Raw genomic sequence first — 27,077 nt, forward strand, 5'->3', positions numbered from 1 at the left:
TAAATTATGAAATTAGAAATTCCTATTTTTAGCTTAAGTTCTCAGAGTCCATGACTTTTCCACCCTTGCATTTTTTAACTTCTGCTTTTTTTTTAATCAAAAATTTCAGCAAATTTATTTTCTTAATATATAAAAGATAAAGATATGAATTTAAAATTTTAAAAAACTTGTTTGTGTCATAAGACAAATGTGATAATGTTGTCAAGTATGATATGAAAGAAATACTAAATTTTTTAATATCTAGCTACCGAAGCCCAATAATAAAGTAAATATTTTCTTAGGCATTTTCTTAGTAAATTTAGATATATATTTTTGTCTTAGGCTTTGTTTGACAGGGCTGTAGGTAGTAGAGCTTTCAGAAGTAAACCTTTTTGAAGTATAGTTTTTATAAAAAACTATTTGTTATTTGGTAACTACATTTTTAAAGTACTGTGGAATTTTAATATATGTTTGGCAAATAAACTAAGAAAGTATTTTTGGTATGACAAAATGACCATAAAGAATATTGCATACTACTATACAACAGAGTATAAAAAATAAAATATATATTAATACATAAATATATGATATAGTATAATATTATTGTAATATAATATAATATTATTCTAATATAGTTAATATAATATTGTATACTATAACATAATAATATAACATAATTCGATATTATATAATATAACATATTAATGTATTATGATAATGTAATATAAATTACACTATACTATACTATAATATAATTCGGTATTATATAATATAACATATTAATGTATTATGATATAATGTGATATAATATAATATAATATTTTGATATAAAATATTATAATAATAATTATTATTATATATTAATAATTTATTAATCTAATATTTTTAAGAGCTAATTTTTTTAAAAAAATATAGAGACACACAATCATACTTGCAAAAGTGAGATTTTATGATTATTTTCTTTCTAATGCTTTCTTTGTTTAAAGCGATGGATAAATAAATAGATGAAAGAAATAATACCTCGATCATGTGACAAGGGAGAAAGCCAAAGCCGATTAGGGTTCCTTGTTTGTTGGAGCTCCTTTAGATTTCTTTCTTCTACGGTATAAATGGATACTTTGTGTAATTATAAAGTTTTATCATGGGTATTTTGGCCTAAAAAAATTTATAAATGTAAAACAACTTTCCGATAGATGCTAAAAGTATTTTTTCGAAGAAGCTCCAAAATAGCTAAAACAGCTTTTCGATTTTTTTACTAAATATCTTTATTCTATCCAAAAGTACTTTTAAAGATATAAAAAGTACTTTCTCGCCTACCAAAAATGTTGCCAAATTGGCTTTAATCACAGTATAAAATGAGGCCTCTTTTCTGATTCGATCACCTCTGCTCGTATAAAACATTTTAGACCTAACCAGTCCAAATTCATCCCCTTCCCATGGACGGCTGACAGTGTACTGCACTCACACTTTCACGGCCTGAGATGTACCCACAACCACCGGCCTACCAGCCTATTCGGCTATTCCCCACCCTCTTCCTCTTATAAATCAATCAACCATCCATTCGACCCAAAATATAGCGATCGTCACCGAGTCAAGGGCCAGGTGCAGGCGGGAGCTCTCCTTCAACGTCTCCTAGCGGCAGCAGAAACCAACGGCGGTGATCCGTCGGAGAAGCCCCCGATCCCAATCTCACGTCCATCGATCCATCCCCTCCCCCTTCCGATCCCTCTCTTCGCCGTCCCTTTCTCTCCTCCCATCTTAGCCCTTCGAGGTAAGTCTCCGATCTATGCCCCCACCCCTCTTTTTATATTCAAAGACGCCGCACTCGCTCTTCTCCCCTCTCTCTCTCTCTCTACGTCCCCAATGGAGCTAGGGTTAGGGTTTGGGTCTCACGTGCGGCGAGGGTTGTGGTATAGGGTCCCATGGCGGAGTCCGGCGCCCCGGGGACGCCAGAGAGCGGGCATTCCGGCGACCACGGCGGGCCGCCGGGAGGAGGAGGTGGCGGCAGCTCGAGGGAGCAGGATCGGTTCCTCCCGATCGCCAACATCGGGAGGATCATGAGGAAGGCGATACCGGAGAACGGCAAGATCGCCAAGGACGCCAAGGAGTCCGTCCAGGAGTGCGTCTCCGAGTTCATCAGCTTCATCACCAGCGAGTCGGTGCCTTTCTTCCCCCTTTTCTCGTCTGTTTCTATGATCTTTTTCTGTTGGTCATGAATTCTCGGGTTTTGGAGCAGGGCGAGTGATAAGTGCCAGAGGGAGAAGAGGAAGACGATCAATGGAGATGATCTGCTGTGGGCGATGGGGACGCTGGGTTTTGAGGATTACGTGGAGCCACTCAAGCTCTATCTGCAGCTCTATAGGGAGGTGATCTTCGTGCTCCTCTTGCTCCAAATTTCTGTACGCATGAGTTGATTATATTGAACAATTGGACTTACGTATGGCTTAATTCTTTTCCGTGAATCTAATCCTGTTGGTGCATGCACACACTTTTGTTGGTGCTGAAGATGGAGGTATTTCCTCTTGCCTCATTTTTTGTTTTCTTTTTCTTCTCTATTTTTCACCTCTCTTTGTACGGCATTAGCTTCTGTCGGAGAAATTAATGGGTTTGGTTTTGTTCTTTCATGTCCTTTGAATTTGTGAAATTTTAAAGGGGGACAGCAGGGGTTCACGTTCTGCAGATCTATCTGGAAAGAAAAATGGTGCAGTTGATGGGGATCCTGGGGCTTCGGTAGGTAGGTCGCTGCTTTCCTCCTTCATACCGCTTTCGGTGCTTCTTTTTCCTTGTTACTTTTAGGTTAGTTGATAAAGGTCTAGAGTTAATGCTCATGTTGTACCTACACTTCTTCATTGCTACGGGAATCTGTACCGTGACTGTTGCAAATATATACTTACTTGAGTATATATTTTGAGAATGCATTTCTGGGATTATATGTTTTTGCTCTATAATACTCTACATACAGGTAACTTAAGTACTGCAATTGCATCATTGCTGGCTAAATATGAAATTCCAAAAACTAGTTTAGCAATGTTCTGTTTCTCTTTATTGCATGTTATGCTTTCTTTGAGCGTTATTGACTTATTGTTGAGTGCATAGCCTCAGAATATATTTGAACAGGTCTTTAGGATTTCATTAGATATGCAGAAAACTAATTCTAAATTCTAAGAAAACTTTATTATAATCTGGCAAGTGTCATAATTATTATTCTGTAGATAATCCATAGAAACTTGAATTTGTTGTATTCTGTGACATTGCAGCAAATGGATTTTGCATTACTGTTAGATGAGAGTGATCATATTTCGATCATGATGATTTTACAGCCATTTTATCTTAATTTGTGATGCCATACTGGGATGTTTTTACATTTCCACAGCCTGTTATTCATACAGAAGTCAAAACCTGAAATAGTTGATTGACTTGCCATCGATATTTATGGCTTTACTCAAAGGTAGTGTTTGGTTGCAGAATAAATCTTGGACAAATGAGGAAAACTTATCCAAATAAGTATGGAGCGTATTTCTGTGCATGCATGCTTTTAGCCGGAATCTTATTGAAAATGGGAGCATATGAATTGATTTGGATCAATATGAAATTTCTGCCCATGCTTATTCTATATATTCTCCCTAGTTTGTAACGTAAGACTATTTCGTGGAATAATGTTTTTCCTATTTGGTTGGATGGACAAATGAGGAAAAGTTATCCAGATAAGTATGGAGTATATTTCAGTACATGCATGCTTCTAGCTAGAATCTTATTGAAAATGGGAGCATATGGATTGTGATTCGGATCAATATGGAATTTTTATCCCATGCTCATTCTATATTTCTCCTTGATTTGTAATATAAGAGTATTCTGTGGAATAAGGTTTTTGTGTCTTTGTTTGGATGGATAAGTTTGGAGGTTATTATGATATTGTTTGGTTGAAGGAAGAATTTGAGGGGATAATTAGTGTTTTTTTTTTTTTGCTCGGAAAAACTGTCCTTCCACCATTTGTGAAAAATGGCCAAGTATAACAAGGTAAGATTGAATGTGAGTGCAACATCCACTAACCATGCCCCCTCCCTCTTGCCTCATGCATTTGTAGAATATAGTTTGGTTATAATTGCCCATATGTTGTTTATGTAGAAATGGCCGTATAGATGTATACGGGTATGCAGTGGTATTGCAACGCCTACCATACACACTCCAATTTGTCCACTGCATGATGCTCGATCTCAAGGATAGTTTTTTTGTTTCGGACAAAGGTGGCCTACACTTTCTATGCCAAAAACGGCTACGTAGGAGTATTGCCTTGGGAAGATATAGCCATTCTTGCATACACCTCCTAGCCACCCCCTTCCTCTTGTCTGGCCACATATGACCATGTAGTTGCCCGGCTTTGATAATATTTCCATCAGCTCTCACTTGTATAAAAACGACTATTTAAGCATTGGATTCTCTCTAGCTAGGATGAGGCATTGTTGATAACAGCATGCCAAAATTTTAGCGAGCACATATAGACATATGTATACTATCAAAGTATGATTAACTAACCTGGCAAAGTATCATTTAACCAAAACTATGATCATGTGAAAAAATTGACGTATCACGTATAAGAGTGAGTGTAAAGGAAGCACCTATGCAGTATAGACCATCCACCTTAGGTACCATGATTGGAACCGTGCAAACAAAGTATATGGTATATGCCTCGTGGGCTACACCTGCAACTCAACTCAACATTTCTAATAAAGTAGTATAAATAGCTAGGTCATCATGCAAGAAGTGGGAAGATAAGAAGAACTACGCCAAGTAGGAGGACATGGACCATCATATGTAAAATGCGGTGTGTAACAGGAGGACATGTGGCATGTCATGACAAGGGCAGGAGGTGAACTACTACAAAGTGGCTTTGCTAAAGGTGTGATAAGCATGGCGGCTTCCTTGAGTGTTTGAATTTCTTGCGTAGGGCATATAAATAGCCACTGACCTGCCGTTGACACTTGTACCACATCTTTTATATCCCTAGAACATGGCCGATGAGCACTACATAGTGCCTTTTGTCCCATCTAGAGGGGGTTGGTTGGTTGCTTGTCATGAACAATCCTAGTAATATTGTAACAAAGGAGACATGCATGATGAAAGCGAAAAACAAAGAGCAATATGGGCATGATGCCAAATTGAACATCATATTGCTTGACCACTTGGCCCCTCCCACCTCTCTAGGCACTCACTCTTATATAGCCACCCCTCTTGTGTGCTTGTATGTGCCCACTGAGATGTCGTGGTCCTCAAGATCATCAACATCTTTGTCCGGGAGTGGTGGGTCAAATAGGGATGTGAACGGGGCGGATTCAGTGTAGTTAGTGAAAAAACTGAAATCAAACCCGAAATGCATCACTGCTTCCTAAAATTGAAACTGAAAAATCAAAAATTGTTTAACTTTTTTAATTTAATTTAACATTTTTATATATAGATATCTAAATTAAAGATATCATCTATAATTTTCATATTATTCATATCAACTCAATATGTCCAAAAATAATAACACAACCATCCAGCAAACTCAATAATTCTAAAATAATAACACAACTCTCTAAGAGACTCAATAATTCTAAAATAATAATGCAATCGTCCAACAAACACACAAATCCAAGTTAAAAACAAATCCAACTACATTAAAGAAAACAAGTCCAACAAACACAATAATTGCGAAGAAGAACCGAAGGGAGGAAAAAATCCGCTTCTCTAGCCTTTAGGGTTTGTCCATTTAGTTATTTACCCATTCATGGTCTATGGACGGTCCATATTACATGGGATGGAGGGCTAGGATCTATACCAAATATAAAGGGTACTAAGAGCTATCGGGTACTATAATGGATTTGTTATTGGGCTTTGGTTTTGGATCGGGTTTAGATCGGGGAATTCACGAAAACCATCACCAATATCACCTCCTTTTGATTTCGATTAAAACTGTCCCATCCGGCTCAAGGATGGGTAAAATATTCGGGTATCTGTCCCTACTGACATCCCCTCATTTTGAAGTACCTATCGTTGTGTTGGTGGCGATGAATGAAATTATGCATGGGACAACAAGCTATAACAATATCACATTACATCCTTAACTTGTAGGGTGCGGTCATCTTGAATATCTTGAATTGGTGCTTAAGACTTCTCTAGGACATTCTATAGTTGTGCATGTCGGTGGTTGAAGAAATTCATAGAGAACCTATGTTGATCGGTTCCCAACTCCAGGGTACTCATTGATGTGATACGTAACATTGCGACAAGGAGCTAGGAACTTGTCCATGTCTGCATACCCTGCATTAACCAAGTAAACTTTCCCAGCATGTACAATACAATAAAACTTGTTTAAGACATGCTTCACGTATGTTTCAAGTGCAAGTCTTACTCATTAAGCTATGGCTTAACTAATCTTCAAGTACTACAAATCCTTGATCTGTCAAGGCCCATCATGAGACCCTCATAATAGTAGCACATTCCTTGCAACCCATGGCAACATGGAAAGAATGTGTAATCTAACACGCTGGATGCTATGATGTTTTGTGAGGTCCACCCTTTTCTGTTAAGATACCATGGTCAGTGGTCAGGATGTGGTTACAATTGGTGCATCCTATGCAATTCTGCATGGAGGGAATGTACAACATTTTAATATTGTGAATCAAAGCTGTTCTCATCATTTTTTGGCACATAATTTACAAGGCAGGGTAGAAGTTTGGGTTGTCATGGATGCGAGTGTGCAAAGGCACATTGCCGTCTGCAGAACTATATACTTGTACTCGAGATGCTTTATAGCCTTTAGCGCATGGCGAAGTGATAATTGATTGTCTCTCCAGAGTGCTAGAAGGTCTCTACGAGAGCACCGGATTTGCGAACCAGTGGCCTATGCTGAAAGGAAGATGGCTAGCTGCTCCTATGCGGTGATGTGCTTCATATCCACTATCCAAACTCTGGCCACAAGTGTCACATAGAATATAATTGTGGTCATCCTAAAATAGTTTTACCTACAATGTGGATGACCGCTAAGGATGTCCTGTATGAGCATGTCCCGTGAACAGCCTCGTTCGACATGGTAACCTCTCAAAATGTGCTGGGGTGACAGACATAAGAAAATAACAATTGAAAAGCTGCATCCCATAGCGGGTTGTCATCTCCGTCCCTGCACCATGTGTCTATGACGGTTGACAAGGAATACATATACATCTGAGGACAACAATGCTTCTGGTTAATAGTCAAACAATAACAGATAAATAGATGATTAATCCACAAATAGAATGAAAATTGGCATAATAACATATTGAAGTATTCTAGAAATTGTAGTCAATAAGCATAGATATATCAACATGCTGAAGTACTACATGTCCATCAGAAATAGCAGTAGCCCATAGTGGCTACAACAAAACATGGGCCGTCCCATGAGTGCAAACTACAATAGTAAAAGGATGTTCCAACATATATGTAGGGACAACATCAGAAAACTCGGAGCTCATATGAAGGCGTATCTCGCTATCATTCATTGCACTAGGATGGAATCACTACAGGCCATATAACTGCTCTTCCTGTCCTCAAATATCTAGAACAAGAGCAGCTCAATATCAGTTGGGAGTTTATACACAGTCCTGTGAATCCTCTTTATGCAGTCCCGGATGGATGGTTTCTAAATTTCCACTTCAATTTTTCAAGCTCTAACTTCTGCCTATCAGCTTCTGCAAGATCATTCAGGTAGGCTGGATCATTTCCTCCTCCTTGCATGGGTTACACGAGAGTCAGTGCCCTATGATGCCCTTTTCCCTGATGTATTGCTCCTCGCCTCACTGTAAGCTGATATCCTTTATCCGTGGACATGACCAGGTGTATGTGTCGCTGATTTGTATGATAGAATTTTGATTTAATGTACTGATGGAGACCATCTTCATGGTATCTTGATTTGCCCTTGGGTTGCTTATCATTTGCTTTATTGAGCTTATTAAAATGCTGCAACACTTAATTTTGCTTTGAATTCATGCAAATTTCAACAGTTCGGATGAAATGTTTATGCCTGGATAGTGCCACTTTCTAGATGGCAAATTATCTAGTGTTCGCTAATCTTTAGCTCGTGCATTGATCTCTAGGATATGGTACGCCAAGATTGGAAAATGGATGGACTTGATAAGAATGATAATTTAAGGTTCATTTGAAGGTTTCTGGAAGGAAAATGCTAGCAAATGAGGGTAACTATGTAGTTAAGGTTTAAAAGTACATTGTCCTTCTCTAGTTAGGTTAGAATACTGGTTAGGCCTGAAGACCTCTGAAACATTCTTCTGAATCAATGCATGTATCATAAGGGCTTATAAAATCTCGGAGAAGCATCAGATCATTAGTTCATATGCGTATGTTGGATATGTAATAGTAGGGACTTTACCTTCAATTTTTTGTCAACTTACAGTATTCTGCACTTTGCAAGAAGCCTCCATAAAAAGAAAACAGTTGCTTTAAGGTTAACATGGGAACATGATAGGGCTCTATGGAATTGGAATTCACATGCTGAAAGGGTGGAAGATCTTGAGGAAGGATGACGTCTGCTGGAACTGAAGCCCATAATGATGGCAAATTAGTGTCACCCATACCTAGGAGCATTGACTATTAGCAAGTAACCATATATTATTAAAAGTAGCAAATAACCTGATATATTAAAACTAGCAAGTATACTAAAAGGAGCTAGTATTTTGGTTCAGTTAAAATGGTAGGTTTTCGGAAACCCTGTCCACCTATTTGAACACTGTCCATATTTGGTGATGGGTGTCTGTCATATAACCAAGCAACCAAAAGATAAGCAGTTTGTTCTTAACCACTGTAAGAGATACTTGCACATAAGCAATCTGTCTCCTCTGTCACTCAAATTGACATTTTATTTTCAGCCCTAGCACTGACCACATTTAAGTTATGGTCAATTATTTCCTCAAATTATAATGTCCACAAAAGTCATCTTCAAATAATCCTGTTATTGGAGTTTTCATTGCACTCCTGACCTTTAGTGCTGTCCAAACAGATCCTAAGGTACCATTTCCTCTTCGATTCCTTCAACACTTGAGGCCATCTAAGCTACATGCCTGGTAGGGTTTCAGTCGTGATATCATATCAACCTCGTAAAGGATAAGCTCATTGCTTCTAAAGTATTGTCTCCTGCCATACCTTCATATGTGATACAATTTGGCATGCCATGCAGATTCATGGGCTAAGAAGCTGTGCTTAAATGGAATTTTTATATTCTTAATGGTTACTCTTGGATGCACTGATCTGGTGACCCTATAGCTATTGCCAAATACTCACCTTTTAAATATGGTATTTGTTGACCATTGAATTTAATCCATGTTGGATGAAGATCATCCAGCCATGACACATCATACTTGGAGTAGGAAAACATAGATTTAGCAAGTGGATGGCAACAGAAATCTTTGGTAGGTAGTGCAATATTTGTTGTGGCATGTGATATTATAGAATGAAGAATAAGAACTTCTGATAAAAACTTTTACTTAAAAACTACAGATGAAAAGAAAATCACAAAGGGTACCAGGGATTTTGTATATGACTTTCAATTTGTAAGCAAAACAATTCTAATTTTCTAGTTTGCTGCATCCCTAAATAAATTCAATTTTTGATGTTTTGATTCAGTGAGGTATATCCTAGACCAGTACTGTTGACAGTAACTAAAAAGTTGTGGCTGATGACTCTGCAAAAGTTTTGAAATTACACATATTAAACTTTTGCTTGCCATTGCTTCTAGGCTTGACTTGCTTCATAATGTTACCTTGAGGAAATCCCCTTGAGTCTCTGATGAAATTCCTTGCACATGTGATCTCTACTTAAAATTCCTAAATGGTCTGAGACTATGGCCTGTGACCCTACTGTGTTGTTTAAGCTGGTCGTGCCTTGTCTGCAAGTTGAAACTTGAAGTTTCTTTGATCTTGTTTTCTTCTTCTGCCTCTGCACCCGTAGTTTCTTTATCTCGATCATCTTTCTTCTCGGCTCAAGACTCTTTTAGGGACCCTTTATTGTGCATATCTTGATTTTGTTTTAGATTCCTTATCTCTTTCAATGCTTACATTGTTGATCCATGTATCTGATCTCCTTAAGCGGTTGACATAAGGACATGGATCGATTATTATGAAATGGATCCAAATTGATGTCCCCTGACTTGGAATAATATGGAGGTGGCCCTAAGTAGGCATACTTGGTGAATGAGGATTCATAAAGCCGACCCAAATAGTGGGGACAAGGTTATATGATGATTATGGTTAGGGGGGTACCTTCAGCTGACACAATGGCTATAAGGATCTAAGATCACCTGGCATGAACACTTAAAAACTCAGCACGAGAAATATCTTCCCACTCCTTGAGAATGGAAGATATCACTGTTCAAACCCAGATGTTCTATCTAAATATTTTGGATATTATTGTTGCATTCAGAAAACGAACTGGAAATGTTTTCCAAATGATATGTGCAATGGAAATTCATGACCCACTTAGTTTTCCAGTTATCCTTAAAGCAGATTTCTTGGGAGCCAAGTGTTTGCTAACGGAGGTATGTCTCAAACTACCCGTCACTGTTTTTAGTGCATTGACTTTAGGTCTTGCACTACTTTCTTCATATGGGAGCCCTTTTTCTGTGACATCTGTGACGAAATGGTACCTGGCTTGTTATGCTGCTATTTAGGTTTCTTCTCCCGTTAGGGTAAAGCTCGGGTGCACCCTTATATAGATTACCTGCTTCAAAATGCTTTTTACTTTGCCAATCTCCTTTGCTCCATTATTTATTTGTTGGCATGCTGGTTTATATTTCCTTAAATGTGCCGGTTTATAATTTAATTGACTGATCATTCAGATTTCATTAATTCTCACATATGCATTTACTTTTATCCTTTCTCATACCATAATCTTGATGTATATCTTATGGTTTACCCCCTAAAGACATTTGACTATTGTTTAATTTTAAGCTTTTATTCTAGACTGGAGAAAACAATTGGTCATTATTTTCTTTTGTTGCAGTATAATGCTCTTTAGCATTGGATCTGCTGGATGCGGGGGAATGATGGTTCCTTATGCTGTTCCATACATGTTTCCAGCGCTAAGGATAACTTATTGATTCTAGCTGCTGCTTATACTTCTCTCTAGTTTCCTGTTTTATCTTACCTGATCATCTTCATGGTGACTTGTCAGTGTGTGAGGTCCCAGCTTGTTTCTTGGCTGTGGCCTGATGAGTTTCCATCTCAGCTTACAACCTGATCCAAACCTTGTGAGTTCCAAAACCTTTGGATAAGGGTGGGTGAGGTGAGGCTAACTGAGTTAGCTTTGCTACTGTTCTCTTCTGACCAAGTTTCTCAGAGCAGACTGTTATGACATCTGGAGCTTAGCTTTCACAATTTCCTGGAAGAATTGAAGCCACGGTTGTGCTGAATGATACATGTTCTTACAGTTTGTGTCCTATAGTAGTTTGGATTTTCTAGAATGTCATTAGAATTCAGAAAATGTCTATTATCATGATATAAATTACAATTTATTTGCAGATTTTCTGTTTCAGTGCCTAGTTTCTTTTCATTTAGCAGGGAAACAAATAGCAAGATTCTCTGCTGCAATTAAGTTATCAAAATCGTTGTGGGAGTTGCTGCTTTGCTTTTATTGTAAATCTTTTGCAGTTCATTGACGAGTGCTAGAACAAGAAAGGTACTTAAATATAGGTCTAGCAACTAACACTGGAACTCACTGTTTTGGGACCCATGACTTTTACCAATTTGTTTTTCCAAGCATGGTTTGCATTGAAATTTTCCAGTTTGCAGTTGATGAAAATCACTTGCCTGTTTTTGTTTGAGCTTGAGCTGAAAATGAATTGAAGACAAATCAGATATCAGTATATCTCTATTTTTATCCAAATGCAAATGCAGAAACAGAGATTAATCGGATGTAAAAATTCATATCCATATATGGTTTAAGCTGATATTGGTACAAAATAGAGATACGAAAGTAATGAATATAAATATGGATATATATGCGCGCGTGTATATATATATATATATATATATATATATATTAAGGAATGCCGAATCGGCTCATATCTGCCGATTCAGTCCGTACCGAATTAGTCTGATTCGGTGTTAAAAAATAGTACCGGTCCGTATCGGTTGGTATCGATCTGATCAAATTTTTTTGGACTTTTGGAGGCCAAACCAGTGATATCGGTTCGAAGCGGTCCGAATCGGTATCGAATTGATTCGGTGGCTGACTGGTATGCCTACTAATACGTGATTCTTGATAATGGTATTATGCACTATTTAAGGCATAGACTGAAAGCACGTTGTCACCATCGGATGCAGCACGTTTTCACCATCGGATGCACATTATTCTTTTGCACGAAAGAGCGCCACTTGATTATTGGATTAGGACCATTTCCACAGCCGCAAAACCACTTTGTGGAGTGGTTTGGTCATGGTTAAGTGGTTAACAAATTGAATTCTTAAGTCGTTGGTTCCTGCCTGCCCGATCAGGAATGGTGGAAAGATATAAGATCTTCTAGATTCACCATTTCAACTAGCTACAGAATAGATGATGCGGTACAAGGGATAACAAGGAACAAGTAGATCTTAGTAAAAGATTATCATATGTCATGCAAAGGAAAAAATGTAAATAAAGGTAGGATGGAGCCGAAGCACATGGAAGGAAGTAATACAACAACAATTAAATAGAAGGTTGGGTTCCTTATTCTAAATTTTTATCATTTATTTTTATTTGGGGTGCAAGAGAGGCTGACTCGGCTGCTAGTTGAATATTTCCACCACTATCATGCAATAGACTACAACGTCTGTAGCTGGTCGAACCACTTGGTACAAGTTATTCCTCATTATATACAAAATTAGTGCCTGTCTATATTTATGAGAAATGGTTATTCGAATTATAATTGATGGTCTATAAATCGGATACCATCTGATACATGTTGAAATGGGTTGATGATGTCAAATTCAATGTTCAAAGGACTGTTTCTCCAAATCACTTTTTTTCATCTTAGTAGGCGTGAAATCAGATTCTTTAATCACGGGGAATTTCTTGATAGAATTATGAAAGTTTTGGTCATGGCCACCTCTCTCAAAGATCATGCCACAGATTTGGGTCGATCTCTATCTCTAATATGCTTTAGAAATGATCGTTATAATTTAACTCTGCTTACAAAAGATGCCCATTGTTCTCCATTTTAAAAAATCTTCTCAAGTTTTGTGTTTTTTCCTTGGTAGGACAAATTTAATGTGTTTGGCTCATCTTCTCGGTTGACCATTCTATTGCATCTAGAATTTCCACTTGGACATATATACCCTTGTCACATACTGCATGGTTACATATTCCACACGATATCTGGATCAGAAGCTATCTGCCATGCCATCCATTGCATGGGTACATAAAAGAGCCTAGAATGTAGGACGACTCAGTTGTGGGTTGACCGGAAACTGGAGCCATTTCCCAAGAGAAGGACCCGGCTTGGTCCATGGAAGAAGGTACTTGAGGCCACCTCTGCGTTAGAATTATATTTGAGAGGGTGTATAAAGAAGCCATGGGCGCAGGGCAGGCTTTTGAATTCCTCCACCATCTGCTCTCCGATCTTCCTACCTACAGCAAACGGCTCAGCTCCATCGATCGCTACGTGGAAGGACTAGTTATGCCCAGAATTCTTAAGTTCCAGCTCATGATGAAACGAAACCAAGCATATATAGTTTATCCACAATAACGCACTTATGCTTGTTTCATTATTATTTTTTATTTCTCTCAGACCTATCCTTAATTTGTTTACTTTCTTTTTCCAAGAAAAGCTGGAAGAATGGTTTCAAGATTCATCATTTCACCAGCAACCATTTTATCCTTCTACTGTTCATCTATTGAAATTTTTTTCTCAATTTTAAGTCTATAGAGCGGGCTGTTAATATTTCTGTCGTGTGGCAGTAAGTGACAGCTTCGAGAGAGATCAGGATTTCCATAAGGTCTAGCATTTCAGTAATGTCTAGAATTCCAAATAAACAATGGAACACTGTGATCTGCCGTCGTATTCGCTGCGATTTGTTCACTCCATCTAAATAATATTTTTCGAAAACGTTATCTTGTTCAGGTAAACTCTTAAAAAATGTCAAGGAACGGCTGTTATTACAGGATAACGGTTAATGGGATTACATGCAGAAGATCTGCTACATCTTATCCAAATAAAATTTCAAGCTTGTCCAAAGTTGAAACTTCTACGGTACAGTTTTACTACTCTCGGGTGTACATATTCTCTTAAGACTACTGCTCCCCGGGGTGGTTCTCTGACCATTCGTGGTCGGTCCTCCCTGGTTTAAGCAGCAACCAATCCTCCTGGGATGTCATATATATCATCATCGATCTGGGAGGCTGCCAGGTCTCCATCAATCATCATATATATCATCAGTTCATCAGCAGGAAGCGAAGTTTTATTCCATGTCGGGCGAGGGAGCAATAAAGGTCAGGATAATCGAGACGCAGTACGTCGAAACGGACGCCACCCACTTCAAATCTGTCGTCCAGAGCCTCACCGGCAAGGACTCCACGGTGGCGGCCAAGGCATCCGCGGGCCCCAGCAGCTCCGGGCGTAAGGCTGAGAGGGCTCCAGAATCTATCGGTCGAGTAGGAGGTGGAGGAGAGCGAGGCAACGATCCAACTACGTAAGTTGTTAGCAGATTAGAACCACTGTAACATAAGTACTTGATATTATGACTTCGGTTACACCAGTTTATTTAGCCTTGTTCATTGTTTTTCCTCCCTGCACAAAAGGTGGGGAAAGAAAGCTGCTGAGAGAGAGAGAAAAAAAAATTTCGGGGCGTGCCAACTTTTTGCTTATAGCTTTTTCTTGTTAATTTAAATAGTGTCTCCTATGTTCTTTTTTCTGATTTTTTGCTTTTTTTTTTTTGGGGGGGGGGGGGGGGAATTAATGATCTAACAAGTGTGGCTCAGGAATTGGGATAGGAAGATTGCTCGCGTATATATGTTATCCAATGCTAGAGGTTATGCGTAGCTCTCAGAGAGTTGCTTCTAGGATCCGGGCTTTTGATTTAATACTAGACCTCAGTGTCCATGCACAAATTACTGGAGCCTACGTTGCGTGATGAAGTTAATTGCAGGAGCTAATAATATAGGATTAAAGGAAGTTTATTGGAATACTCTCTCGATATTTGATAGGCAAGCATCCCCAACAAGACTTGAGGCCGTTGGTGTCCTCTTTCTTTCAGTCCATATGCTAGGGAGAGATTACAAATTCATCCACAAAAGTTGCTATATATTTGTTTTTTTAAAAAAAGGTTTGGGGGTGGGGATGCCAAACTATTTTTCCTGCCCTTTATTTGTATAATCCCATGCGGATCTAATCAAAAAGTTGGGTCAGGATAGGAGAATTTCATCTTGTGAACACGTACGGCGCAGGTGACCAGGCTTTTTCTTGTATTATTGCTGCCACATATTAATTGCAAAAGGAAAGGGAGATGGATGGATGATGGCCATCTTCATGTGTTCACCCGCATCAGTCCTTTGGAAGAAACCTGGTGCCAGAGATAAAAAATGGCCAACTACCAAATAGAGATTTTGAAATAGTTAAACAGCCTAAGACTAGTTGGTTTGCTGCTGTATGTAAAAAAATTTAGGAAAAAAAAAAAAAAAAAACTCTGCATTTGGTGGTTGTGAAAGCAACGTAATAATACAACGTTCAACTTCCAAACGATGTCGCCTTACTCTGCGCACCAACAACCAAACAACCTTTTTCTCCACCAGACCAGAAACTTAGCAGCAAAAAAGGCCAGAGAACGAAAGCACCAAAGAACCATTCTACAATATATAGCTGGGAAGAAGCATTATTCATTCCCCCTCTAACCCAGCTCATTGGCAGACTCATTCTCCTCCCTGCACCACTCTCTCCTTATCTGTACTGTGATTTCATCTGCTTGTAATGAAATCTCATGAGTGGATAACATGCCTTCCATTTTATTCAAAAAAACAAAAGAAAAGAAAAGAAAAGGAAGTTGTCTGAGATATCAAAAGCATTGCTCCACCTCATGACAATATGCAAAAAGTCACTGTGTCGTCAAAATTGTACACTCAGCGCTAAATAAGAACCAAGAATGCTTGGTTTAAGCTCCGAATCCTTAGAAAATCAACATACTTGTGCTTTTGTTTAACTTCTTGAGGTAATGATGTGAACAAGTCCGAGGCTGGATATATGTCTTTTTTTTCCGCTAGGATGAGAGAAGGAAGCGTGCCTCCTCCTCTACTGTTACAATCTCTCCTATAGGTTCCTGCAGTATCTACCTGAGGGAGCAATATACGTCGCATTTAATGGGAAAGTTCCCAAGTCATTCTTCTCTGCCATCCAAAGTCAAGCATCTGTTCTATGTCCTCAGTTCAATTAACTTAAAACATAGGATTTAAATTGCACCTATAGCGACTTAGCTGCCTCTTAGTTTGAATGTATGAATAATTCCACCTTTCTTGTTGCATCTCAAATGTATAAAATGAGACAAACTTAAGGCTTTCAGTCCATCTTTCGATTAGTTCGGAAATTAAGCATCTACCTTCCTGCAGTTAGACCTTTTCATCCAAAAACTGTACTTTTTAAAATCTGAGACACAAGCTGGTCACCTAGCATCATACAAAGGTTCTGATTCTTGTTTGATGACGACTTTATCCACATATGGGTCGCACCTGTTAAATCTTGTGACCATCAGAACACATTCAACGGTCAGTTGCATTCCTTGGATATGATGCTGCTTTGATCAGATAGTACTGACACTTTCATGCCAGAGCATTTTAATATTAAACTTCGTATTAAGGCTCAGATGTGATCCAATAGAAAGTAACATATAATTAGTGCTTAACGTTAAACTGCCAAGTTGGAGACATGCAATCTCATACAACAAAAAAATAATTATAAATTTATATTAGCTAGGTTGAATGAATTACTCTGAGAAACTATGAAATATCCAATAATAAATTCCCTGACCTGCAAGAAAGGTCCAAGTAACTACATAATGGAATTGGAGTCATCCCAGTGGTTCTTTCTTTCTTTTCTTTTCTTTTTTTTTTTTTTGAGTGCAAATGGAGTGGGGTTAAAGCTCCCTTCTTTTACCGCCGAAAGTATTATTAGAAGAACAAATTAATACCGATAATCACAAATATCAAACCATATCATATGCTTTGTGTGAAGTTGAGTTCCCTTCAAGAACTTGGACCTCTTTCAATCACAGTTTTTTCTCATAAAATACTCGAAAAACGCTGACCTCAAGTGGACATTTTTTTATTAAATATCAAGCTTACATGTTGACAATCTTGACACTTCCTAAAATTTAGTGGTGTTATGTTTCAGAGCAAAAGATAGTTGATAATTGCCAACTTTTTAAATTTATCATTTGACCGGTCCACATATAGTTTTTGTGTCACGTGGTAAAAGCTGGTTGTTGAAAACAAGATTCTCTGATCAAACTTTTAGCTTCGGACTTGTCTGAGAACAGCTTGCAGAGATGCTTCTACTTGCATTGGACCCGACCGGTAGATATTCCAACAGAGAGTTGTGTCGTCTCGGATTAGTTCGCAGAATGACCCAAGCAAACCTCTATAATATCTTAGCTTCTTTCAGAGGCAATCAGCAACCATGTCACCCACATCCGTTGAACAGGGAAAAGTTGATGTCCATGAGATCATGGCAACAAGTTCTTTCTACAACCATGTCACCATCCCACCGCCACCCCCCCAAACCAACCGCCCACCTACCAAAAAAATAAAAATTAAAATAAAAAAAAGGATGCATGATGATCGAATAGGGCTCATCTTGCCGGTGGAAGAGAAGGACAAGCATGTGTATTCGAAAAACAATTCTTAAAATCACTTATGAGATTGTTCAGCTTGTTGAAAAGCTTAATAAGTCTACTTATATAAAAAATGTTATTGTTCTTTTGTGGTTTTATTTCTTGAAAACTTTTTATAAATAGTTTCTGTCAATTCTCTTTTTTTGATAAAGGACGGGTGGTTTTACCTCGCTCTTCATAAAAAAAAAAAAAGAAAAAGAAAAGCAACTTCTTAAAATCTAACACCAGGGGTAACTATGAATTTGTGGATTTGATAATCACTTTCTTTTCTTGGTGCCATGATTGGTGGTGTTTGAACACTTGGATGTTATGGAGTCCATACTGAGAGGTCAACTTATTCACTATCAATTCATTGGGCTATAACAGCTGCAAGCTGGACAGCCTTGAACAGGTATTATTCATTGAAGTCGACAGAAGTATGTGATGAAGGCCGGAGTACTAATTAAGAGATTCGCTGCTTTTTTTTTCTTCTTCTTCTTCTTTATTGTTCGAAAAAAGAAGAGATTTGCAACTTTTGTTTTGTGTTGGAGATATTGCGCTTTGTCTATATGCGTCAACTTTCTTTCTTTTTTTTTCCTGGGAGGTTTCACACCCCCTGTAATTAGGATGCAGATTTTTATTGCGTATGCAATGCTAAGCCCACTTCCAATTCGGTAAAGGCTTTGTTAGTTTTGCTTCTTCTTCAGAGTGTCATATGTCATTTTGACAATAAGTTTCTGGGATCAGGGAAAACAGTCTTTGTTCCAAAACGAAACAACTAGAGAAATAGACAGGAAACTTTGGGTACTGAGAGCCTGCCAACTAACTAGGTGGCCCTGCGTTCGCTTTAGACTAGTTTTGGACTAGAGATTAGTAAACTGCGGGGTGGCTTGGGCCAGACTTTTGGCCCATTTAAATGGGCCAGACTTGGGCTGTTACTGAACTGAATACATCAAAACTGCGAGATGTAAATTATTAATTAATTGGTTTGTATAATTAATGCTAACTGCTTTGTTATGCTTGTTTGTCGTTTTCACTCTTGACTCTTCTACCAAGAAAAAAGAATTGACTTAATGAACTTAGAAGAAGTATGAACCTAGTTTTTGAACAGGATCTCTTCTTACTTTTGTGTTCAGCAAATAACAGCACCAATATTCCAATCCATGCTGCATCTCCAATCCTTCCTGATTCTGTTATTCAGCCACTCTCAAGTTGTCAGGTATTCATGTTCAACTTCGACAGAAAAATCATCAGAAAAAAAAAAAACTATGTAATTGGGATGGCTACATCCTCCTACGGCATTCAACTAATTGATATAGCAGTATAGCTGGAGGAGAAACAGGGAAGAAAAATAATATATAGTTATTGGTACGACGCTGGGATCACGGGTTTAGGCCTCACCCCACGCTGCTGCCCGCAACAAAGCCATTGGAGACTTCTCCTTGTTCCTCAACAACAGAGGCCTCAGACACCATGAAGCAGACTTGGCCATAGATCCTTTCGAGGTGGTGGTGGTGGGGCACCCATGCCTCTCTCGGCCTGGATCCCTGCCGACAAACAACACAAGAGAAGGAAAACAACTGCCTACTCCCGAACAGATCATCTAAAGAATTTTCAATGATGGAAGGAGCATGAGTACCCTTGTCCCACTTGCCTTCCATAGTTTTGGGTCCTACTTGCTTGGTTTCCTCTCGTAACCTCTCTTTTTTCACCTTCTTTCAAATGGAATACAAGCTTTTAGAAGATGAAGATTTCTCGATTTCATCGAAAAAGGGAAACAGAAGGAAATGCCGAAGTGTAACAGTCGAATAGCACAACAAATCGCTGAAAGGCAAATTAAAGATATGTATAAATATCTTAGGAAAAACAGCATGCAATAAAATGCATCCTTCTGAAAATTGTATTAAATGTTTAAGCTTGTGGGGCCTTACCTTTCAACAATAATTTCCTGCTCTTAATTCTCAGGCCACCATGACAAGATTCGCCTGTTTCTCATGCTGAATTCAACTTACCAAACCTCTCGTGCTCATGCTGCTTTACGAGGTCCTATTTTGTGAGTGAAGGCTGTGATGAGACGTCACCTTTCGCGTTGCTGCAACGCAAGTCAAACTTACCATTCCCGGTTATGACGGCAATTGATGTCGTGGGTCCCACATCCAACATGTGATCTTGGCATGCATGCGTTTTCTCCGGGTCCAAAAAGTTGTACTCCCCTTCCCAACAAAAGAAGGGAGGAAGGAGAAAGAGCCAGCTCACGCATTTGGGCTTAAAGAAAGGCCACCGACGCCAACAGTCACTTTGGCATGCCATGCCAATGACAGCCATTCATTTCACCATGCGCTCATCTTGATGCAACGCTACAAGAACCAACAGTTGTGATTGCGTGGCGCACTGCAACGCAGTATATATATCTAATATATCTAAAAGGAAAACAAAACTTTAGTAAAATTTAACTTAATTAAAAATTTATCCTTAGTTTGGAATGCATCACTTGGCTGGACCGCTGCCAACGCATGCATCCCCACCCTAATCGCTTTGTGGAGGATCTACGAAGCAATGAATGCACCCGACGACCGCATCAGAAAGACCAGCTCTCCCACTTGAGAACTTCTGTCCATTCCGATATGAAGCATAGCGAGTAAAGCAACCCTCCAGAGAGATAAAAAAGCGGGTTAAAAAAAAAAAAAAAAAACCTTCTCCAATCACTTCCTGCCACACATGAACTTGGTTGAACATAGCCAACACCCCAAAGTCTAAAGCATTAGAATCTCACATCAACAGTAACAACAGTAGCGGCGATTCTGGCATTTCATGGAGATAATGTGCTTTCCAAATACACCCTCTCTTGTCAGTACAAGCACACCAAATAGTCTGAGAAGAAATTATTTCTCTGTGATTTCCAAAGTACTGATAACAAATTAATTCTCTGCGGTTTCCAAAGTATGGCAAGAACATTCAACAAAAAAAAAGAAAAAAAAAGAAAAGAAAAGTCGTTGTGATGACATGAGAAAGAATTTTAAGTTTTCATTCATAAAAATGGAAGCATGTATGTATCGGCACCAGCAGCAGCAGCAAAACTATCAATGGTGACTGCCTACTCTCTTTCCTTCCTCCCCAACCAACCACCAGATGCCCAATCTTTCCAATAGCTCCCAGTAATTGCTATATGGTATATATACACGAAGTAATTTCAAGCAGCAATCTCTCTCAGCTATCTCAGTCTCCCAATGCCTGCAGTGCCGAATAAACGGTACACTCGAGCTTCCCAAGAAGAAGAGAATGGTGGAATCTAGTGTAAGAAAATTCAAGAGCATCCCAGCCTCCTAGGCTAAACTGTTGAAATGAGACTAAAGTGCTGCGGAATGTAAAGAATAAATAAGGTGGGCTAAGATTAGACTGAAGGAGATGGTAAATACAAGAAGAAGAAAAAAAGAATAAATAGGCTCTTCTCTATCTCTCTGGTTCGTGCTTCAGTTCGATGAATTATTATGTGGCAGGTCTGCGGCGGTAGCTGACAATTGTATAAATTGAAGGTGGAGCAGCAAATCATATGAATCATCTGTTTCAATGCACGATACTGTAGTGCCTCACGGACACCTCCAAAACCTTCTCGCTGGGGCAAATCATCTCCTTCATCTTCATCCCGTCCTTGTAAATCTTAAAGGTTGGGACTATTCTTACGTTCTCTGCCTTGGCAATGACAGGGCTCTCGCCAACATTGACCTTTAATTCACATGCAGTAGAATCGGATTACAGAAAAGGGAAAAAAGATGAATGCTGCAGAAAGAAACTAGATATAATGAAGGGAATATCAGATTACCTTGAGAAAATTTGCAGAAGGATTTCGTGTACATAGTGCATCCACAAATGGGGACATTTGGATGCATTGCTGGCTCGATGGTGCCATGAAATAAACAACAGAAGCTCCTGAAATTATTGAAGTTCCAACTTAGTGCAATTACTTCCATGGACGATGGCCATATCAAATATCACATGCAGCAATGTTAAAGAAAATATGCTACCAAATATACCGTTATAATTAAAATAGTAATGAGAACTGAACAAGAGATTCCAGGTGATCGACTCACGAGCATTTGATTGAAAATAAAAACTCATATATACAGACAAGAACATTGAGCACTATTATTCGTCTGAGGTTGATAATAGATATAAATGCTTACACCTGTAAAAAGAACATGCGGGTAGACAGAAGGATAGCTTGATGGTATGGAGATGTGAGGTGAATAGAAACGCAAAGCTCACCAGGTAAAGATATCGCCGCTTGGAATTGTTCCATACTAGCAATCTCCTCAACCTCCCCACCGAATTTCATATTAGAGACTTCCTCACCACGAGATGTTTTCAGCGCAACTTGAGCATGGAAAAAGGCTTCAGCCACCTCACCGTCACCAGGAAGCTCCTTTCTTAGGGCTTCATAATCTCGCACAGCTTCAGCCCAGCGCTCAAGCTATCCACCCAATAAGTAAAACAATTAAACAGATAAATCCAAACTGTTCTTGGTATCCTAATCTCACATGATCTAGCGAGGAAAGGACAAGAAACAGACAATAGGAGACAATTTACCTTGGCATAGGAGGCAGCACGTCTGAGAAGGGCCTTGGTATAAGTGGGATGGATCCTTAGGGCTTCATTGCAATCCTCAACAGATTTCTCCCACTGTCCAAGCTTTGACCAGCAAGCTGCTCTGTTACAATGAAGGACCGGGTTTGATGGATCACATTTAAGACCTTCCCCATATGCCATGCATGCTTCTGCAAAGTATCCAGATTTGAAGAGCTCATTTCCTTGAGCTCGAGCTCTCGACACAGATCTCACACTATTTGACACCATTGTCACTTCTGTATCTATAGGATCTATCTGCCTGGCCTTCTCGGCCATTGCAACTGCGTTCTCAAACCTGTAAAAATTCCATATATCATTCTCATTAACCCCAAAAGCTTTCTTATACAGAAACTTTTAAGAACTCTAAATTACTAAGCTCACCTTCCCAATGCCATATCAACTTGGGCCTGAACAATGTAGATATAGGAATCTGATCGCATACCGAAAATTTTGGTCTGCAAGGAAGACGAGGATGATGTTTCAAATTTACGCACACTTGAAAGAGCTGAATCAGCCTCGTCAAGCTGGTGGATATGGAGAAGGGCTTCTGCTCTCGATGCAATGAGCTGCAAATTCAAAACTGATTGTGACTTCTATATTCATTTATCCCCTTAATGACAGCTAAGAGATGGCATTTAATGAACAAGCAAATTAGGAATTTTACCAATGGAGAAGAGTCAGCCCCTGCTGCAATGGCTGCATCAGCTTCTCTTAACAAGCTCTTCCAGTCACCAATCTTCCTAGCATTTGTACATTTTCCCAGATGCCTCTCCACTATTTGGAGCTTCTGCAACTCAAAAGGCTCAGGCTGCTGGCCCCCAAAGTAGATATGCCGCTTTGCATCCTCAACCTGCCCCAAGCTGGCATAAGAAATTGCTTAGATAATGTGATACAGGAAAACGATTGAAAATTTAAAAGGATTACATAATCCAAAATAAATAAAGTTATAGCCATTAAATCGAGAAAGCATAAAGAAACATATCACAGAGATCAATTCATTCTAGAACCTTTAATAAAAATTTATCTCAAAGCGGATTGGGCGGATGAAGATTGACAAGTAATTCAATCATTTTTCGAAAAGAAAAGGCTCTTTCCATCCATTAAATAGCTATCAAGCGACCTTTCATAGCTAAACTGCTGATGTTTAGCAGACCAGTGACTAGTCAGAACTTATCATCTGAAAAGCAAAGCAAAGGGCATCATGGATATCTGGCGAGCATAAGGGTCGCCGATAAAATTAAAACTTCAACCGAACAGCACAAACAGACAATAAGTAAACAGAGCAAAGCTGCAACTCAATAAGAACCCATACGTCCATCTGTACAGAAAAAAGAACCCATATTTCTACAATAACGGACAACAAAACAATGCGAAAGGAAATATAATGCAGAGCAGATGATCACACCAAACAACAAACCATGGATCTAAGCAAAAGTGTCAGTTAATATCAGTCAACAAAAAAGGCATTCACTGAGCCATTCTCCAACAACCAAGGATCAACATATGATAGGCAGATCAGAAGAAGAGATACATCCCTCATAAAGATCCAATCTTTCAAACAACAAACACATCCCATGCATGAAAACAGAACATCCAGCTCCTAAAGATCAAATCTTTCACTTCATAAGTACCAAAATCTCTCAAAAAAACAGAAATTTGAATGAAAGAAATTTAAATGGAGAAGAGTAAATGCCTGGGATTCCTCACCGTAAATATAGTGAAGCCAATCTCAGGTGTGCCCGCTCGTTCATCGGATCCAGAAGGAGCACCTCCTTGCACTCCTTCACCGCCTCCCCCAACCTGCCAAGCCCCATAAGCGCCGCCGCCCGGTTACTCCGACACGACACTAGGCTACTCCGGTACGCGGCACTGTGCTCGGACATCGCAATACCTCGATCATAGAGCCTAAGCGCCTCGGCGAACTGCCCCCTTTTGTACTGTTCGTTCGCTGCCCTCGTCACCTCCCGTAGATCCGAGCTCGTCATTGCCCTCCGGGCCACCGAATCCACCCAATTCCCCATCCCCATGTCCCCGCCCGTCTTCCCCACGCCGGCGCCGGCAGTCCCGCCGCGCATTATACTCCCGTGGCCGTAATTCCCGGTGCCGGAGCCCAGCACGTCGCTTCTCGGCGTCTTCTGGGCGATCATTCCCGTCTTCCCGATTATCCCCGAAGGGCAGATGTTCCCCGCCGGAAGGACATTGGCCACCGGAGAACTCGCCGAGCTACTCCCCCCGCCGCCGGAGTAGACGAGCGGGGCCGAGCCGGTCCGGCGGTGGCCAGGCCTCAAACTCCTGCCTTCCAAGGCAGTGGCGCCACTCTCGCCGGAAATCTCCCCGGAGTGGTTCGGCCTCCCGGGAGGACCGCCAGAGGCGACGCTCCGCGCGGCGGCGGCGCTCGCCGGTAGCTTGCCGGACAAGGAGCCGGAGGAGCTGGAGCTGCTGCTGGTGACAGCCGCCGAGGCGGCGCGGGACCGGAGCGGGGAGACGGGGGAGCCAAGATCGAGGGCCAAGTCCTTGGAGTCGGGCTTGTTGGCGTCAAGGGCGAGCGCGGAGTTGAATCGATCGGAGGGGGGCTCGACCCCGGCGCCAAGATGGGGCCTTTGACTCCGGCCAGTCGGCTCGCCGGGGCGCGACATCAGGGCTAAAGAAGCCTCTCGGGCTCGCGGCTTAGATCTCCTCCGGCTACCGCACCACCCTTTTTTTTTTCTTTTAATTTTCCTTCCCTTCTGTTCCACCACTTGGATTACCGCCCGTGGCTAGCTGTAGTGTAGTGGCTGCAAGAGAAGGCGAGGATTGAACGATAGGGAGTTCTCGGACGGCGGCAGAGAGCTGACGACATTGAAGAAGAAATGGCGGACTAAGAAATGAAGAAGAAATTGTGGACTAAGAAAGCGCGAGAGGGGAACAGATTGGGAGAGATGGGGATCTCGTGATTTGGAAAGGAGGAAGCAGGGAATGAATGCGAGTAGATTTGGAGATGGACGGGAGAGAAGAAGAAGGGAGGAAGGGAGGAGAGGAGAAAAGAAAAAAAAATGAGGAGGAGAGGGTATGTAAACAAACAGAAGGGCATAGTTTCACTCCTTTGCCCCCCCCCCCCCCTCTCTCTCTCTCTCCCCCCCCCCCCCCCCCCCCCCCCCCACCACCCCACGCTATTTCACGAGAAACCCTGTTGTCCTCTACCTTCCCCCATCCATCGCCATGTATAAATACTGTATTCTTGCCTTCCTCCATTTTTTTTATAGAAAGCTGTATCATCCACCGATTGCCTTAGATTTGATCCCTGTTTGTCTCCTAAATTTCCTTTTCTTAATCAATTTAACAGAATATTTTTGACTTAAAAATGATTTGCTTAAACCCTGTTCTCTTCTAATCTTTCCATGTATCGTATTCAGTTAAGATCCAATTCGGTTAATTTAGATTTAGTTTCAGCTCTAAACTAATGTGCTTACTGTCAATCATCTCTTACTGTTTATTGTTAATTAATTGTGACTCGCTTAAACTCCCATATAAACTTCCTTCGTTTCCTTAATGCAAGCGTTTATTGTTAGACTGCACTTACTCTCTATCTTCCAAATTTCCATATCTTTATTCAATTTATATGACATTTCTTGATCTAATTAAGAGTTGCTAAAAACCTTAAACCCCGACCTTGCCTATCGTATATTCGAGATCCAATCACCCATCCAGCTAATTAGCTTGGTTTCTTCCCTTTGCTTATTCTTAATTGATATCTTTTGTGTATGTATATTTATTTCCTCTGGTCTCGTCCAATTGCAGTAGAAAAATTAATGGTCAGACTCCGTACTTTCCAGACGCCTCTTCTTGCGCCAGCCGGAACTCGGAAGCCAGGAGGGTTTTAAAACCCACGCGGAATGACGTAAATGCCCTCACAGACCGCGCAGAATTACGAAAAGCCGGCAAAGTTACTGCGAGTCGATTGGGGGTATTATGGTAATTAGGAACGCCCTCGCGAGGGGGGCAGCTGACCATGTGCGGTGTTCCGTGCCAGCTGGCCCGTCCGGGGAACCTGAGCGCTCCATCGCCCTCCAGCTTAGCACATAACGGCGACCGTGACGGGCCATCGCGATGCCGCGGAATATTCCGTCGGGTCCTGACCCGACCGCGGACCCGAGACTCTCGACCCGTCGATCGAGACAAAGGACGGGGAGGCTGTTGCGTTTTGACCTCGCGGAGGCGGCGGGTCGAGCCAAAACCCGGTGAGCCGTGACCGGCGGACCGGCCGCGATCGCCGCCGGCAGCTCCGGCTCGTCGCACAGGGCCTGCCCGGCGCTAGTAAAGCATAATATATATATATATATTTTTGGAGGTACAGTGAAAACTGAAAAGTTACATAGAAGAACTGAATAATATTATACAGCACACGGAGCCAGTGAAGAAAAAGCTACTCCTGGCTTTTAAGACCATAATTAAATAGAATTGGAGATATAATGTTCATGTTCAGACCATAATTAAATAGAATCGGTGGTAGTTATTGGCTTCATTTGTTTGGTTGCTATAAGTCTAGGTTCAAGATTTATTATTTTGCACATTACTGAAGTGCTGGGTGTTTGAATTAAGTGGGGTGGATTTCGATTTCATTTAATATAATTCTATGTGTTTTCT

The 27,077-nt window shown here is 40.3% G+C and overlaps 2 protein-coding genes across 5 annotated transcripts; one reads left to right on the forward strand and one right to left on the reverse strand.

Annotated features, from left to right (window-relative positions):
• The first annotated feature begins 1,466 nt into the window (after nucleotides 1-1,466).
• On the forward strand, nucleotides 1,467-11,629 carry LOC103708315 (nuclear transcription factor Y subunit B-4-like). 4 transcript variants are annotated; one of them, XM_039131214.1, is made up of 6 exons: nucleotides 1,467-1,750; nucleotides 1,896-2,134; nucleotides 2,216-2,345; nucleotides 2,486-2,491; nucleotides 2,632-2,709; nucleotides 3,445-7,463. In XM_039131214.1, exons 2-6 carry the CDS (start codon nucleotides 1,902-1,904, stop codon nucleotides 3,481-3,483), a joined length of 486 nt encoding a protein of 161 aa, XP_038987142.1. In that variant the 5' UTR covers nucleotides 1,467-1,750; nucleotides 1,896-1,901; the 3' UTR covers nucleotides 3,484-7,463. The 4 variants fall into 4 exon arrangements, with proteins under 4 accessions (XP_038987142.1, XP_008791403.2, XP_008791405.1 ...); XM_008793181.4 differs by lacking the exon at nucleotides 3,445-7,463 and adding an exon at nucleotides 11,002-11,629 and having other exon boundaries at nucleotides 1,474-1,750; XM_008793183.4 differs by having other exon boundaries at nucleotides 1,474-1,750; nucleotides 2,632-2,713.
• A 9,181-nt stretch (nucleotides 11,630-20,810) lies between these two features.
• LOC103708314 (TPR repeat-containing thioredoxin TTL1) lies at nucleotides 20,811-25,541 on the reverse strand. The gene is made up of 7 exons (XM_008793179.3): nucleotides 24,162-25,541; nucleotides 23,119-23,314; nucleotides 22,836-23,020; nucleotides 22,416-22,749; nucleotides 22,095-22,299; nucleotides 21,652-21,758; nucleotides 20,811-21,554 (listed from the first exon to the last, which is right to left on the reverse strand). The coding sequence occupies exons 1-7, from the start codon at nucleotides 25,088-25,090 to the stop codon at nucleotides 21,396-21,398; spliced, it is 2,115 nt and encodes a 704-aa protein (XP_008791401.2). The 5' UTR covers nucleotides 25,091-25,541; the 3' UTR covers nucleotides 20,811-21,395.
• Nucleotides 25,542-27,077: the final 1,536 nt, after the last annotated feature.

The sequence above is a fragment of the Phoenix dactylifera genome, chromosome 11 (genome assembly GCF_009389715.1).
Source record: "Phoenix dactylifera cultivar Barhee BC4 chromosome 11, palm_55x_up_171113_PBpolish2nd_filt_p, whole genome shotgun sequence".
In the NCBI taxonomy this organism is placed as follows: domain Eukaryota; kingdom Viridiplantae; phylum Streptophyta; class Magnoliopsida; order Arecales; family Arecaceae; genus Phoenix; species Phoenix dactylifera.

Excerpts from the sequence above, each read along its gene's own strand:
- LOC103708315 (XM_039131214.1), top strand. The coding sequence starts at position 1,902 with ATGGCGGAGTCCGGCGCCCCGGGGACGCCAGAGAGCGGGCATTCCGGC. Across the intron at positions 2,135-2,215 it reads ATCAGCTTCATCACCAGCGA|GGCGAGTGATAAGTGCCAGA; the intron begins GTCGGTGCCTTT and ends GTTTTGGAGCAG. Across the intron at positions 2,710-3,444 it reads ATGGGGATCCTGGGGCTTCG|AATAAATCTTGGACAAATGA; the intron begins GTAGGTAGGTCG and ends GTTTGGTTGCAG.
- LOC103708314 (XM_008793179.3), bottom strand. The coding sequence starts at position 25,090 with ATGTCGCGCCCCGGCGAGCCGACTGGCCGGAGTCAAAGGCCCCATCTT. Across the intron at positions 23,315-24,161 it reads TTGGCTTCACTATATTTACG|CTTGGGGCAGGTTGAGGATG; the intron begins GTGAGGAATCCC and ends TTCTTATGCCAG. Across the intron at positions 22,300-22,415 it reads GTGCTGCCTCCTATGCCAAG|CTTGAGCGCTGGGCTGAAGC; the intron begins GTAAATTGTCTC and ends TTGGGTGGATAG.